The sequence below is a fragment of the Talpa europaea genome (genome assembly GCF_964194135.1).
Source record: "Talpa europaea genome assembly, chromosome: 8".
Lineage (NCBI taxonomy): Eukaryota > Metazoa > Chordata > Mammalia > Eulipotyphla > Talpidae > Talpa > Talpa europaea.
In genome coordinates this window covers 50,913,172-50,930,620 of record NC_140075.1, presented here as the reverse complement: position 1 = coordinate 50,930,620, position 17,449 = coordinate 50,913,172, and the positions used below count along the sequence as shown (strand labels likewise).

At 38.5% G+C, this 17,449-nt stretch overlaps 1 protein-coding gene across 1 annotated transcript in view; it reads right to left on the bottom strand.

Annotated features, from left to right (window-relative positions):
• The window catches only part of ZNF609 (zinc finger protein 609), a gene marked incomplete at both ends in the record, with an annotated part of 169,920 nt that overhangs the window by 44,155 nt on the left and 108,316 nt on the right, over positions 1-17,449 (bottom strand). Inside the window, one exon of the mRNA XM_084239760.1 lies at positions 317-542. Coding sequence (XP_084095886.1) covers positions 317-542 — 226 coding nt within the window. The remainder of the gene's footprint in view (positions 1-316; positions 543-17,449) is intronic.

Sequence of the window (17,449 nt, the reverse complement as noted above, 5' to 3'; positions counted from 1 at the left end):
ATAAAAAAATAAATAAAAGGACAGGGATATGGAGAGTATAGACAGAGCTTGAACTACCTGGCCAGCACCTATGAAATGACCGCTTATGAACCAGGGCAAACACTGCTGAATAGCTATGAAGGGGGGATAAATAATCTAAAAAACTGATACTGGTAATCCCTAGAAGCTGAGTGATTTTGCTAAAAAAGTACACTATAAACCTCTGCATAGGTATCATCAGCAGACAACAATTGCTCAAGACTCTAATAAATACTCAGTATTATTTGTAACAGTAAGACAGATTGAGAAGGGGTGGAAAAGCCACATCAGCACTTACCATCTTCTGTTTCCTGCCACACGATGCCCTCGAGATTGACACTTGTTCCAGGTTCACAGGGGCCCAGGCACTCGGGCTCTGTGGCTAAAGCCACATCACATGTGTTGACTCCGACTGATCGGGTACGAACCATGATCTGCTCACAGGGGGATGAGATGTCATTATTGACCACTGGCACTAAAAGGTGCAGTGGCAGCACCGCTGGTGTAGAGACAGGGGACTCCATCTGTGGGAGAAGAGAAAGTAGTTGCTGAGTTGCAGGGAGAATATTTAGAGGTAACACCTCTGTATTTAATCTAGTCCTAAAACCTTTCCTAACTGAATGCAGAAGGCTCTAAAATATAAGGAAGGCTAAGGTTCATCCTTTCAAGTTCTAGCTCATGATATCACTGCAAACGTAGTACTTTAGATATGTGCACCCTGTACTAGGAGAATTTCTATTTCTTATTAATGATCTTTCTAATAAGCTGAGCTTAGATAAAAGTGTATAAAAAATACTGCTTCATTTAAAAATCTTAAGTGAAAGAGAATTAGGGCCAGATTTCAAAAGAGCACATAGACTGGTGAGAAAGAAATGGCCAAACTTCTGATCATGTTCTGTCACCACTAGGTTTCCCACCAATCTATCACTCAACAAGTAATATATTACACATCGAGTATAAAATTCAAGAATACAGGTGGGAATAAAGGGGGAAAGAAATACCCAGTTGTGGCCTCTCTGGTGGCACAAGGAGTTAAGTCTCAGCACTATGAAGCAATCTGCAGCCACTGCAGCAGGAGTTCAATCCCCAGTCAGGGAGTTAAACCACATGACCTCTCCTGTCTCACCCACTGTCCCTCAGCAGTGTATTTCAGTCAATCAGTCTGTTCTGTTTCCCACTGTCTCTAGTGAATCCTCTCACTCTCCCGTACCTCTGGCCTGTACCCCAGTTCTTATTTGTATAAATAAATCTTAAAAAAAAAAAAAGAAATTCCCAGTTGCTAGGAATGCTACTTCAAGAAAATCAGAACTTTAATTTATCTTCAGCTACAAGGAAATCTACTTAAAGGTCATGAAAAGGGCTTGGGAGCAAAGTGATGGGGGTATCTAATCCTCAGAGATTATAACAATGATTGGTTAATGAGAATGACATTTTGGAGTGTGAATCTTATATCAAATGTATCTGTAAGAAATATGTGCTATTACATCTTTAAGGACTCATCATCCAAAACAGTGATAGCGAAGGCAAAGATGAACAGCTGGGACTACATCAAATTAAAGAGCTTCTGTACAGCAAAAGAGACAGTAACCCAAACAAAGAGACACCCCACCAACTGGGAGAAAAAAATTTTTTTAAAGATTTATTTATTTATACAAGAACTGGGGTACAGGCCAGATGCACGGGAGGGTGAGAAAATTCACCAGAGACAAAGTGGGGAACAGAACAGGAAGAATGATGAAATACACTGCTGAGGGGAGCAGCGGGCGAGACAGGAGAGATCTGCCGTGCCATGTGGGACCCTTGCTGGCTGGGAATGAACCGTCGCTGCGGAGGCTGCAGACAGCTTCACAGCGAGGCGCTCAACTGCCTGTGCCACCAGGGGAGGCCCTGGGAGAAAATTTTTGCACACAGCACTAATGATAAAGGGCTGCTCACAAAAATCTACAAAGAGCTGATGAGACTCAACAACAACAAAGAAAATAATCCAGTCAAAAAATGGGCAGAAGAGGGCCTCCCCGGTGGAGCAGCGGTTGAGCGCTGGGTTGCGAAGCTGCCTGTAGCCTTTGCAGTGCCGGTTCGATCCCCGGTTGCTCCCGGTCACCAGAGGAGGGTCCCACATGGCGCGCAGACCTCTCCTGCCGCCCGCTGCTCCCCTCAGCAGTGTACTTCGGTCCTTCTGCCTGCTCTGCTCCCCGCTCTGGCTCTGGTGAATTCTCTCACCCTCCCCGCGCTTCTGACTGTACCCAGTGCTTGTATAAATAAATAAATAAATCTTAAAAAAAAAAAAAAATGGGCAGAAGAGCTAAAAAGGAACTTCTCCAAAGAGGAAATGCAAATGGCCAACAGGCATATGAAAAAATGTCCAACATCACTTGTAATCAGGGAAATGCAAATCAAAACTACAATGAGATACCATCTTACACCAGTGAGAATGGCACATTTTAAAAACTAGCAACAACAAATGCTGGCGAGGATGTGGAGAAAAAGGAGCTCTCCCGCACTGCTGGTGGGAGTGCAAACTGGTCCAACCAATCTGGAAAGCTGTGTGGAGATTCCTCAACCTACTAAAGATGGAGGTTCCATATGATCCAGCAATTCCACTCCTAGGTATTTACCCAGAGGACACAGAATCATTAATTCAAAAGGGCACTTGCACTCCACCCCTATGTTTATAGCAGCACTATTTACAATAGCTAAGCTATGGAAACAACCCAAATACCCAAAAACGGATGACTGGATCAAGAAGATGTGGTACATATACACCATGGAATATTACTGAGCAATCAAAAAAGATAAACTCATGCAATTTGCAGCAACATGGATGGAGCTGGAAGGGATCATGCTCAATGAAATAAGCCAGAAAGAAAGAAAAAAATACCAGATGGTCTCACTCATAGCAGGAATTTAGAAAACCTTAATAAGGGACCAGGAAAAAGACTAATTATAATGAAGTAAAAATCAAAATCAACAAGCAACTATAAACCAGAGACATACTACAGGGGAGGGGAAGAGAGAAGGATTTAGGGTCATAATAAGGGGTGGGGTGGGAATTCTATGGGGTGTATAACCAAGATGAAAATGCATACATTGTGCAAAAATGAAAAATGATGTAAATATATATATAAGGTTAAAAAGAATGACAAAGAACACTTGCTAAAAAAAAAGAAATATATGCTATTACTAATCAGAAGCCAATCCATAGCAGACTGCACATACAGTTATAATACATACATAGACAGAAATAGTTGGATACCAGCACCAGCAGTCTACCTCCAAAACTAGGACCTCTCACTGGAATGCAACTACCTTAGATGCCAAGAATGCAACTAGAATTAGAAGTGGTAGTAAAGTGGTAAAAATATCATCCTTTAACTCTCTAAATTTTAACATCAGGCTGACAAAAGTACCAACTCTGTGGGTCTACAGTCCCAGATTCTAATTAAACATAGTCTTGTATATATGTGGTCAATACACTGACTGATCTGCCCTGAAGATTAAGTATGATACCAACCAGAAAACCTAGAAAAAGGAGTCACTGATTGGGACCTTCTTCCCCTTGGGAAAGAATTTTTAGTCCAGGTTGAATGTACTCCTTCAACAGAAATAAAATCAATAGAACCCACCCATGTAGCCATAATCCAAGCTGCTGGACAGCTCTGCAATATAATTCTGGTTCTGGAATAGTTACAGCAAGACCACCACTCCACCTATAATCCACTTACTTCTTCCCTAAAACATATATGCGCACGCGCACACACACACCTTCTGAGCTTTGACTACTACTCTAGAAGTTGAGATCTGGGTATTGCTTCCATTCTCTACAGTACTTGGTTTAGAAAGTCACTGCTATTTGCACATCATCACTGTCAAGAGTTCAAAGAATGTTAAGACACTGCTTCAGATTAATTCAAGAGCTGCCAAAACATTATCCTTATCTTACACACACACACACACACACACACACACACACTCCCTATACTTCCTAATGCCACCTTTTTCATAAAATTTAATCACTGTATATGGAATTCTATCAGGATATTTTTTACTCTCTTTTGAATGTTTGACAATCAAGCATTTACAATTTGATCTAGAAATCTTCTTGGAATACAGAAGATCCTTGCAAGATCCTGTAAAATTTCTATGCAAAGACTTGAAATTAAAAACAGTACAGGAAAGGGCCTCCCCTGTGGCGCAGTGGTTGAGCGCTGGGTTGCGAAGCTGCCGGCAGCCTCTGCAGTGCCGGTTCGATCCCCGGCTGCTCCCCGGCCACCAGAGGAGGGTCCCGCATGGCTCGCAGACCTCTCCTGCCGCCCGCTGCTCCCCTCAGCAGTGTAATTCGGTCCTTCTGCCTGTTCTGCTCCCCGCTCTGGCTCTGGTGAATTCTTTCACCCTCCCGCGCTTCTGACTGTACCCAGTGCATGTATAAACAAACAAACAAAATAAATAAACAAACAAAATAAATAAATAAAGCATGCCTCTATAAAAAAAAAAAACAGTACAGGAAAAAGTGTACTCTCTACTTCTACTACTATGACTACAACGATGGCTACTACCATGTAGTGGTTGAAATTTGGCTGTCATCACTAAACCCTTTCAGGAATGCTCTAAGAAACTGGCTCATAACTCTTTGGAAAGAAAGATTCCTGGAGATTTTACCCTTGATAGTTACTAGAAAGGGAAAATTAGAGACAGAAGTATATGGATCATCTATCTTTATCTTACCTTTGTTTCTCTGTTCTTTCTCTTAGGAAAGAATAGAGACAGAAGCTATTTCATAGCTAGATGTATACTCCTTTTCTATACTTCTATTAGAAAGAGAAATTCCTGCAAAGCCCTCTTTGTTAGATAAAGATTGCTTTAAAATCTTCTAGACCAGTCCTGTGTACTTTCTGATTACCTTGCTTGAACATGTCCTGTTGGCAACCTGTTCCACTGTCCACATGGTTGCTCACTCTCTCTCTCTCTCTCCCCCTTCCCTCCCAGCCCCCTTCTTTCTTTTTCCTTCCCACCAAGGACAGCTCTTTTCTGGAAGTTGTTTCATTTCTTGTTAGGTTATTCAGTGCTGCTGGCTATGCCCCCAATTCTGTACTGATGGGTCCAGAAAACATCTAAGATATAGGCTGGAAACACCACTGCTGCATTTCAGGCAGTTTGCCAAATTAATCCTTGCTATAAAACTGAAAGAAAGAGAAGAAACACACTTAATTAGCTGAACTGAACACTAGAATAACAGAACTGACAAATGAGGAGCTGTTTAACATATGTACCTAACCACCCTTACTGGTCAAAGTCACTAAATAAGAGTTCATGATCTATGTTAGTATAAGGATGACTTTATTTTTTAAATAATTAAAAGAGACTTGGAGAGGTGGGAAGAAGAGATGACCTATCAGTTTGGAACTATTTAGTTCCTTCTACATTGCAACAGAAATTTAAGTAGAAATCACAGAACAGCACACTAATGTTTAATTACAGATCCAGCTCTGCTAATCACCATTTGGTCACATCTATAATCTATGTTAAGCCATAGTGCATAGTAAGCAGCTCGGTGATATTCATCTAATAACCTAGGTGGCTTTTATGGGATTTCATATTTTACTGCTCAATTGAACAAACAGAGCTTCATTTATCACTCTCCAAAAGAGGCTAAAAATCAGAAAAGGATTCATTCTGCCAACCTTCCCAACAAGAGCAGGGATTGTCAGAAGACTGGTATCAGTAGGGAAAATAAGGAATATAAAAAGTTAGGATCATTAAATACCTTAGTAACTATAATAACAATAAAAGCTGAACCAATTCTCACTCTGAAATGCCAAGAAGTGCCACCATGAGCTCCTAGGGCTCAGCTGAATGAAGAAATAAATAACAACAAAACAAAACAAAAACCTGAAAAGAGATTTACAGAGAACTTAAAGATGGAAGGCTCTGAAGTTTTCCAATAGTTCATGTCCTTTATCTTTAATGATACTTCTTTTCAGTACACCTTTAGCTATTAGTCTAATAGCACCTATTAGGGATCTGACTGCTGATAGGCAGGTGACACAGAAACGAGGACTGGAGAGAATTAAAAAAGGCCAGAGCCATTAATCTCCCTGCAAGAAATAATTATACACTGACTTCAGCTACCCCCCACACATAAGAGGCACTGATGGAGGGAAAATTTCAAGGTTGTAACATAATTTTAGGAATAGAAAATGCACTGAAAAAATCTTTGGGAGAGTTCCTCCACTCTGCCCTTCACAAAAATGAGTTTGCTATCTACACCTTCAGTCAAACAACAGAAAAGTTGCCTGCCCTTATAACTACAGTAGCTCTAAGAAACTCCCTTTTATCCAAGACTGAAAGATAACCATAGGTGAATGTTGAAATTTAGTCAGGTTATCAAGTAAAATTGTACAGAATCAATATAAGATCTACAGAACACTGTATTAATAAGAAGTTCTCCTTCTTCAATAATTCCAAAGTTCCTTCAGGATTTTAGTGACTCGGCACCAGCAATACTAACAGTAATGTAGGTGCACAAGGTATAGGAATGGGAAGGCGTCCCTATTCAAGGACAAACATAGAAGTATTCCTTGTGCCTATGTATTATTTAAAACTGAACTGTGTTTTCTTTCTTTTTAATAATTAAGGATTATCTTTGCTTATTCTGAAAGATCAGTGATTCCTTCTTTTGAGAATCTGGCAGGTAGAAATCTTGGAATAACTGAGGATGAAGGGAGAAATCTGAATTCCTCTTTTTCACAAAGCTCCTGTGAGAATGCAGTAGAATATTCCAAGTTAATCCCTAAACAACACATTTCACTATGTAGTGGGGGAGGAAATCAGTCCCTTTTCAAACACTAAGTATGTGCTAACCCTGCTTCTCTGTTCAAGGTAAAACAAGAGGCTGCTGGTCTACTGAGTTTACAGATTACATTTAGGCTGCTTTGAAAAAGAATTAGATTGTAAATTGGGTTAACTTTCAAGATATCTTGTAACAGAAGACAAGGAGGAAAAAGAAAAACACAGTAGCTGGCACCATAATCAGACATCAATAGTTCTTAGAAGCAAAATGTTCTATTACTCACAGAAGACTTTAGCACTCAATTTTAACCAACAGCACCTGTGTCAAGGTCAACAACACAGGCTGTCCCAATACATACTAGTAAATGCAGTGCAGTGAAAACATAATGTGAAGACTTCAGACTCGTTATAGAGAATTCTGCAATGATCCCTACACAGTCTCAGGTTCAGAACCTAAAGACCTCTTCTGATAAAGAGACAGATCAAATGGTCCTAATATTCAAGTATTTCAAAATTTCCAGTGTGGTGGAATAGATAAATTTTGCTAGAAATTTAACAAAGGAAAAAAATCATAAATGAAATCAATGCACAATAGAAATCACGTGGCAGTGTCCATTACAGAAGCAAAGGTTTTTGCTGAATGAAGCATCTCTTCTACTCTTTTAAATCTTCTCACTCTATAATCTCCTGCCTGCTTGAAATTCACATTTTCTTTTAGCAAACTCATTAACTTTGCAGCTGATGAGTGATGATAGGGACCTAAGTACTACCTCTGAAATGACTTCCCCCCCCCACAGAAGGTTGATGATCCCCCCCTTCCATCCCTATAGTGGTCTAATCGAAGCACCAGAATTAGCTTCTCAAGAACAAAGAATTTGAGAAAAATTCATTTTTTAGCTGCAAATACTTTTTATCTACTTTCATATACTTATTTCCTAAAAAGTCAGGGTTGCAGTGTGTCATTTCTATTCTCTTACTCATTAGGATATAAAAACTAACAAACAAAAAATAACACACAAGCCAAATAAGGGAAACACAATAGAAAGCGAAAGTCTTTTACCAGGCCGCCATTCAGAAACACAGATATAAAAGAAAATCTCAACTTAACCTATAATATCAATGAACCAAATTGGATTAGAGATTTCAATCATTACTCATATTAATAGTCTTGTTTTAAGACATGAGTATCCTCAACTGAGACATCACAAACTGCATCTTGCTCTGCAGTAGCTTCAGCAGGAGAAACCTGAATAATTCTCCTTGCTTTAGTCAGCTGTTCTTAAACTTCTTGGTCTTGAGAAACCTTTAGTCTTAGAAAATGAGAACCTGAGCGAACTTGAGCTTTTATTAACACAGACTTGTATCTACTGATATTTATCATGTGAGAATTTAAACATTTAAACATTTCAGTAAGTACTAATTAACTTATTTTTTAAAACTAACAAGTCTAAAAGACAAAATTAGAGAAACAGAGAACAGATTAGTAGTGACCAAGGGTGAGGAAGGACAATACAAGGAATCCTTGTATTGATGGTATTGTATTGATGTTCTGTGCTTTGTGTGATAGACACCCAAACCTACACGAGATAAAACTGCACAAAACTAGACACGCACAAATACACACTCACACATTACACAAAAGAGTACAAGCAAAATGGAAGAAATCTGAATAAAGTCAGTGGACTGCATCATTGCTGTGATATTGTACTAAAGTTTTTCAAATTGTTACCACTGGGGGAAACCGGGTAAAGGGTAAAGAGATCTCTCCCAACTATTTATTTTAACTACAACTATCTCAAAGTAAGAAGAGTGATAAAAAATTGAGAACCACAAAGAACTTTACTTATGTGGAATATATATACTGATATTTACCATACTAGAATTTAAAAAGAAAATGTTGAATATGTATGAGCTTATTAAAAATAATATTAAAACTCTAGTAAAAGTTAATATATAGTATTTTATTTTATTTTTTTTTATAGAGGCATGTTTTTATTTATTTATTATATTTGTTTGTTTGTTTTGTTTATACATGCACTGGGTACAGTCAGAAGCGCGGGAGGGTGAGAGAATTCACCAGAGCCAGAGTGGGGAGCAGAGCAGGCAGAGGGACTGAAGTACACTGCTGAGGGGAGCAGCGGGCGGCAGGAGAGGTCTGCGCACCATGTGGGATCCTCCTCCGGTGGCCGGGGAGCAGCCGGGGATCGAACCCGCACCGCAGAGGCCGCAGGCAGCTTCGCAACCCAGCACTCAACCGCTGCGCCACCGGGGAGGCCCTATAGTATTTTAAATAAAAATAGCTATATTTTTTTTCCAAAAGATGATAAAATAGAGAAGAGAGGCATTGATTTACATTTTGCAAATCTCTTCAGTGTCTGGTTTAATGGTAGACAGCTAGTTTCTCATGTCTGTTTTTTGCATTCAATCTGCTGGTGAAATGTTTTAGTTGAAGTACTTTAAAAAACTGGCCACACACATACACACACAAAGTATTTCTTCTTCAGATAATTATTCTTTGATATGACACCAAAATTCAACAAAGTATAGTTCTTAAAGATTAGTAGCAATGTGGAATCTGCGAGCTTTTGTATTCTATTACATTACGATTCATTGCTCTCTTTTCACTTCGAATGTTTCTTTTCCCTATGCATGATTTTTTAACATCTAGCATTCGTTATTTGGAAATACGAATTTGCTGAATTATACAGCTCTTTCAAATATTGACCCATTTCATTAACAGAAGTCATATTCATTAATATTGCCTCTGAGCTCATCAGAAAAGGTTTCAAGTAATGGTAAAATGGTCAAACTGTAAATTTTCCCAAAAAAGGGTTTGCTTGAGAGGTCAAATCTTTATCACTAAAATAAATATTATCAATTGTTTTCCTTGGGTAATAGGTTCATTTAATTCATTTTGAAGAAAATGCAAATTTTCCAAGTCTGAAAAACTATAATTTGTCAGTTATACAAGTAAAAATAGCACTTCAGGACAAAACTGGCTAGGTCAGTTCGCAACTCAATAGCACAATTGCTTTTCCTCGAGACAAACATTGTTACTTGGGCATGCAGCAGAAGTGTTTTCTGTGTACTTCCCATTTGGTTACATAGCATATAAAATGATGTGTCCTCAGGGACCTCCCTGGTGGTACAAGGGGTTAAGCACGCACTATGAAGCAATCCGCAGCCTCTGTAGCACAAGTTCAATCCCCGGCCAGCCAGGACCTCTCCTGTCTTACCTGCTGCTCCCCTCAACAGTGTATTTCAGTCAATCTGCTTGATTGACTGCTGTCTCTGGTGAATCTCTCATCCCCCCCCCCACATCTCTGGCCTGTACCCCAGCTCTTGTATGCATAAATAAATAAATCTAAAAAAAATTAAATAAAATGATATGTCCTCATAGGTCAGGTTTAATAAATTAATAATTTTTACTGTTTTATTAAAGATAATTCAAAGTGAAATTGGCTTTTATAATTTTTTTTGAAGATTTATTTATTGATGCATACAAGAACTAGGGTACAGGTCAGAGGTGTCGGGGTGGGATGGGGTGGGGGGTGCAGTGAGAGGATTCACCAGAGACAGAGTGGGGAAAAGAACAGGCAGATTTACTGAAACACACTGCTGGGCGAGTCAGGAGAGGTCTGCTGCACCACGTGGGCAGCTCCCTTGCAGGGGATCAAATTCGTGCTGTAATCGCTGCAGATAGCTTCATAGGTTGCGTCTTAACCCCTTGCGCCACCAGGGAGGCCCTATTTTATTTTATTTTAATTTAATTTTATTTTATATCTTGTACTCTGCGGGTATAGGAGTGAAGAATGTGGTGGCTACTAGCATAATTTGATGCCACTGATTTGATTTATGTCAAGATACCAGCTATTTTACCCACCAGTGCTTTTGCACTATCAGTGTAAATGTCAACAAGTGAAAAGGGTGAATAATGTCTTAGTATTATTATGAAGATAGTCTTGACCTAGACGAACCATTAAAAAGGTCTTGGAGATACCCAGGGGTCTGAGGGCTATATTTTGAAAATTAATCAAGTTTCATGTTCTGAAATTAGGAAAGGATTCAGTTTCTCCAGAAGCCTATAGCCATGTGATTCCCAAACAAAACTGGGATTTTGGTAGCAAGGAAGTTGAGGGAAATTGTCTGTTAGCAGGCAAATAAGAGTGTCTACTGTAACAGGAAAGTGTGGAAAGAAAGGCAAAGAAAACAGACATGAAGGTAGAGAAAATTATTAGCAACAATGGAGTACATTAAAACAATCCTAAAATCCACAGGCTAGGGTTTTTATAAGTAAGGGATGTTTACAAATAATATATTAATAATCTCCAACAACCAAGTGTAAGTATTTTAAAAATTTGAAAGAATGAAGGGTTCAATTAATAAGTTGATAAAATGGGGGCCTCCCTCATGGTGCAGCAGGTTGAGCGCAGTGCTGTGAAACTGTCCGCAGCCTCTGCAGCGCCGGTTCGATTCCCGGCCGGCCAGGAAGATTCCTATATGGCAAGGCAGACCTCTCCTGTCTCACCTGCTGCTCCCCTCAGCAGTGTACTTCATTCCTTCTGCCTGTTCTGCTCCCTGCTCTGTCTCTGGTGAATTCTCTCACCCTCCCATGCCTCTAGTCTGTACCCCAGTGCTTGTATAAATAAATTTTTAAAAAAAATAATTGATAAAATGGACAAATTAATGGTGGTCATTAATGACAAAAGCGACTCTTACCCTTGCTGGGGGCAGGTAGAATCACTCCCCAGTGCCTATCTGTTTTCAAATTGCCAATGATAAGACTTGTCTGAAATTGTAAACTTAAGAGTTCAGAAACTAAACATGCCATTATCTAAAAGAAATTTTAAAATGCGTACTTAATTAATCAGGAGCCATCATTTCCTATAGAAATTTTCCTTCCTTATATTTGCTATTTAAGCTAAAGGTAGAGAGAAAAAAAACTTCAAATTATCTGAAGGGTGCTATAATGTGTGGATGAACTGCTGATTATGGACACCTTATCTCTATTGAACCAAGTGGGAAATAGCCATTTGCTTAGGCTTCAATGCCCAAGTGTCTCCTAGGTGATTATATGTTCTAGAAGGTCACAGAATATTCACTGATTTCATATAACTTCAACATAAGGCTAATGGATTTGACAGGAAAAATTGGTGACTCCAATGAAAGATCTTTCTATTTAAAGAAAGCACTTTACACAGCAAATCTGATTTGGGTTTCTATAGAGCATGTTTATGCTATAGCACCTCATTTCATATAAGATAGCTGATCCTAAAAGAATATGCACAAAGTCATAGTATCATAACAAGCATCTAATTAACCAATGTGGGTAGAGAATAACCCTTAACTTTACTGGGGTGATTTAAAAGATTAAATTCTCTAATATATGTCAGATCCCTAGCAGTGTGCCTACATATTCTGGTGATCTCAAATAACAACCTTTATTAGTTATTCTGAGTCAAGTCACTCTGAAACATTTATTGAATTTCACATTCATTAAAACTCCTTGAACCTTTTCTACTCAAACTTTTAATCAGCCAACTTCCTCAAATTTTTGTACTTTTAAGGTTGATTTTTTTTAATTAAAAACACATATAGTAGCAAAGGATCTACAATGGCCCTGTTTCCTTTCCCAGAAGCAACCAAGTTAATGCATATGTAGTTGCTTACTTACATGTACCTTTTTACATAAAAGACAGTGCAGACTGTTCTGTACCTTATTTGTTCATATAACAAATATGTAAGTAACTGTTTTATTATTTTAATATATTTTTAAAAGATTTATTTTTATTTATGCATACAAGAACTGGGGTACAGGCCAGAAGTGCGGGAGGGTAAGAAGATTCACCAGAGATAGAGTGGGAAGCAGAAAAGGCAGATCTACTGAAATACACTGCTGAGGGGAGCAGCAGGCGAGACAGGAGAGGTCTGCTGTGCCAGGTGGGTAGCTCCCTAGCCAGGGACTGAACTTACACTGCAGTGGCTGGTGAGATAGCTATTGCACTGCTTTAACCCCTGCACCACCAGGGAGGCCCAAGTAGATGTTTTAAACTATAAATGCCTGTCTTTCTAAGAGACTGGATGAAATCTCAATTTAGTTACTTAATAATTGGTAACCACAGACACATGCAATCTTTCTGAGCCTTACTTTCTTTCAGACAGTCAGTGCTTGAGCTACTTCTCTGGAGTGGTTCATGATAGTATAGCTTTGGCTTTTCATCATTCTTTCCCCCTTCCTTCTTCAAGCAGAACCTTTTCCTGTGGGAAATCCATTCCCCCAACCTCATTACAGTAATGGGCCTAACTCTACCAAAAGGCATGGAATATGTGTTTCACAGGCTGTAGAGATTCCTTCTTGTTTTGGCCCTTTAATTTGAAAGAACTAATACAACCTAGAAGCCAGTGGCAATTTCTCCTAACATATGAAGTAGGCTTGCCTAAGAAAAAAGCCAATTCTGCACCTCCCTGGTGGCGCAGGAGTTAAGTAAGACGCAACTTATGAAGCTATCCACAGCCACTGCAGGAGATCCCTGGCTGGCCAGGGAGCAACCCACATGGAACAGCAGATCTCTCCTGCCTTGCTTGCTGCTCCCCTTAGCAGTGTATTTCAGTCAGTCTGCCTGTTCTGTTCCCAACTCTGTCTCTGGTGAATCTTCTCACCCCCCGCCCCCGCCGCCCCGCATCTCTGGCGTGTACCCCATGCATGAATAAATAAATCTTAAAAAAAAAAAATAAAGCCAATTTAGAAGAAAGTAGAACAGGGACATGAGCAAAGACAGAATCCTGATGATATTTTTTGAGACCCTGCCCAAAACTAATAAATTCCATTTGTGGGAACCTACAAAGATCCCTCACTTGCTTAAATTTGCTTGAGCTAAGTTTCTCTCACAACCAAGAGTCCCCACCATTATGTATCACCTACAAATTTATATGCATACTTTCTATTTAGTCACACAAATTATAATAAAAATGTTGAACAAGACTGAACCAAAAGCAGACTCTTGTGGTTTACCACCTCCATCCTAGCTGACAAATATCTGGTAATCAATACTCTCTAAATATAGCTCTACTGTCAGATATAAAGCCACCCAATGACATCACCATCAAGTCCATATTTCATCGACATGTTATCAAGAATATCTATCATGAAATACCTTAAAAACACCAAGGCACTCCATCTATCCAGCCATATTTTTTCTATTGGAAAGAAGGAAGGATGCAGGGGAGGGGAGATAGAGAGAAACAAAGTTTAGAATGTCTTGCTTTAGAACTTAATTTGATTTCTTTAAGCAATCTTTTTCCGGATTCTTCATTCAGAAACATTAAATACTTGTTGTCCTAAGGCTAATATGGTCATCAAACATGATCATCATCTAATATGATCCTTGTCCCTAAGTCTGGTGGGGAAAATAAATATTATCAAGTAATTAAAACAATGTCATAATGAATGCAAAATAATTAAGTACAAAGGGAGCTCAATCACTTCAGTCTACCTGGGAGAAGCAGGTGCCATTTCACCTGAGTCTTAAGGACTAAGTTCAAGAGAAAGATAAGGAAAATTAGTTTAGGCAGATGCAACACCTGGCCTGAGTGGGAACCATAATAATTTGGCATGGAGGTGTTGGACCTAGTAATGGGATATTACATGTCAAAATAAAGAAAGTATTGGAGTTCTAAGCAGGAAAATGATATGATCCAATATACTTTAAAATTTTTTACCTTGACTTAGAGGAAGATTAATAAGAGACACTACAACCGTCTAAGTAAAATCAGACAATGACTTGAATCAAGGTAGTGGTAGTTATAATGGAAAGAAAAGAATGAGTTGGTTAGAGGTGGAACCGACAGGAATAGTTGACTTACCCATTAGGTAAGAATAATCTGGGCAGATTTCAAGGTTTCTGGCACCATTATTTCAGGAGACACAAGAAAACAAGAGCAACAAAACAATTGTTGGTAGGACAGAATCAGAAAAGAAGTTCAAACTTTGGAATTTTAAGTTAAGTTGCTGGATATAAACTGGAACTCAGGTGAAAGGTCCAGGCAGTAGTTAGTAGAAGTCATAATCCTGCTGGATGGGATAGTGCAAGGGCAGAGGATAGAGAGATGAAAAAAGCAAGCAGGGGAGAGCAATTTGCGAGTATCAATATTGAAAGGATTAAATCCAAGAAGACAAGACCACAAAAGAGCTGAAATCAATAAAAATCATGATGACAAAAGCAAACTTTTACTGTTTACTGTATGTGCCAAGTACTTTTCAAAGCATTTTAGATGAATTCCTAAAAACAACCCTCTATGGTAACTAATATGTGTCCTTTTTTTTTTTTTTTTTTTTTTTTTTGGTGGGACCCTCGCTGGTGGCCGGGAATTGAACTGGCGTTGCAGAGGCTGTGGGCAGCCTCGCAACCCAGCGCTCAACCGCTGCGCCACCGGGGAAGGCCCTATGATATGTCCTTTTAATGATGAATATACTAAGACTAAATAGGTTGGTAACTTGACCAAACAGTTACTAAGTGATGAAACAGGGATTCAAACTCAGGCTATTTGGCTCCACAATGCATGAGTAATAATAAAGGACAACCAAAACTTAATGCTATCACAAGAAGTCAAGGGAAAATGTAGTTTCAAGAACAAAATGGGCTGGTGTTAAATAACCTTAGCAAGAAGTTAAAAATACAGGAAAGGGTAAGGCACAAAAGTTAAACTGCAAGGGGTAAAGGAAAATATCAAGAGTAAAAGGAAGATAAAGAAAGGATTTATCTTGTGCCTAGTGTGTGTGAGGAGTTCTAGATATGTTATCTCATTAAGTCTCACAACACTCCAGTGAAATGATGATTACTTTGGTTGTCAGAAAAGAAACAAAGCCCCAGAAATGTCAACTGATTTGTGTATAATTACCCAGTTATTAAGTGGCAGGATAAGGACTTGAACCAATGTTGTCTAACTCTTAAGTTTATGCTTTTTGCCATTATAGTAGGCTACTCCAAGGCAGCTTAGATATAACCAGGAAGAACTGCAATTAGCAGACAAACTATCTGTTTAACATTTTGGTCTAGGAGTTTGTTGAAGATTAATGTTAAGTTTAAACTTAACCTTGAAAATCTGGGTATGTGCCTGTCTGTAGTTTTCTGCTTCTCCCAAATTTATTAGGCTTCTCTAGACAACAGGATCTGGGACGTCATATGCCAATGCTTTCAATTTTTTCCAAAATGATTAATTTGGACTAGGACACTTGAATTCTCTGAAAATTCGAGGTGCTTTGTTAAACTGGAAACAGGGAACTTGCTTTTTAGTAGTTCTCTGGTAAAGCAAACTTATCTTCTGCAAAAAATCTTCAAGAAGAGTTTTAAATCTATTTTTAGATTTGGATTTGCACACTAATTTTGGTAATTAGTTGTTTCATATGTTGACTTTCACTTAAAGTTTCATCATAATAGCGTTCTGATTTTTCCGTACAAATATTCTCTGAAATAGAACTGAAAGCACCTGCCATAATGCAGTCAAACCTTTACTTTTCAACAACTACTCCCTCATTCAACGCTTCTAAAGCAGACCAACAAAAACAATTATACCAAATATCAACACTATTTGAAATTTAGAATTTTGAAGAACATACTTAACATAGAGCACTCATAAAATCCCACAGATATTCAGAGGTAGGGACAGAAAGTTTCCCAAATACCATGTCTTACATATCAGAGAACTCCAATATTGGAAAGAACTCTGTATTTAAAACTCTTTAACCAAGGTAGAGTATTAAGCAAAACCAACAATGTAAGACTCATTATATTCTAGTTAACAGATTTTTACTGCCTTCACTACTAAACACAGTCCTTAGTCTAATACTCACAAATTAATTCAAAAATTAAATGGAGAATTACACAACTTTATAAGGCTTAGAAGAAAAGATACCCTGTATTTGTATATTTATATTCTCATTTTAGATTAGGAGATAAAGTGGTAAACAAATAACCATAACCAAGACGAACAAAGGGCTGCAAGTGCTCTCCCTAGGGAGTGACTGTCAGAGGGAATAAAAAAGACCTCACACTGGAGTATACTAAAAGATAAGTAGGTGTTTCACAAGAACAAAAAAATGCATTCCAAGCAGAAGGAACAGCCTGCTCAAAGGTGCACAGGCAAGAACAAAAACAACATATTCAAAGAACAAACAGCAAGTTGTTTGATTTGGTTGGAGTAAACAATACAGGGAGAATAAAATTTGGGCTTAAGTTTGCATGTATTGAGAAACCACTGAGGGATTAAAGCAAAAGAAAGATGTTATCAGATTTATATATTTAAAGATAAAATTAACGAATAGAAGGGAGTAGACTAAAAGAGACTGAAAAGGAAGGCTCCTGGCTAAGATGCCTGCTGCAATAAACCCAGTGAAACACCAGTAGGAGGATTATAGGGAGGATTTAAGAGACATTCAGCACGAATAAGCAGTTTGACTTAATGAGGTATCAGACATGTAGGTAAATATAAAGGAGTGAGACATGATAAAAATTTCTGATTTTGATGGTGGGGAGATGATTGAATGAATATCTACTGAGTACCTAATACATGCCAGGAACTATTCTAGGTACTGAGGATATACTATGACAGAGATAAAAATTCCTCTCTCTGGAGCGTAAATTCAAGT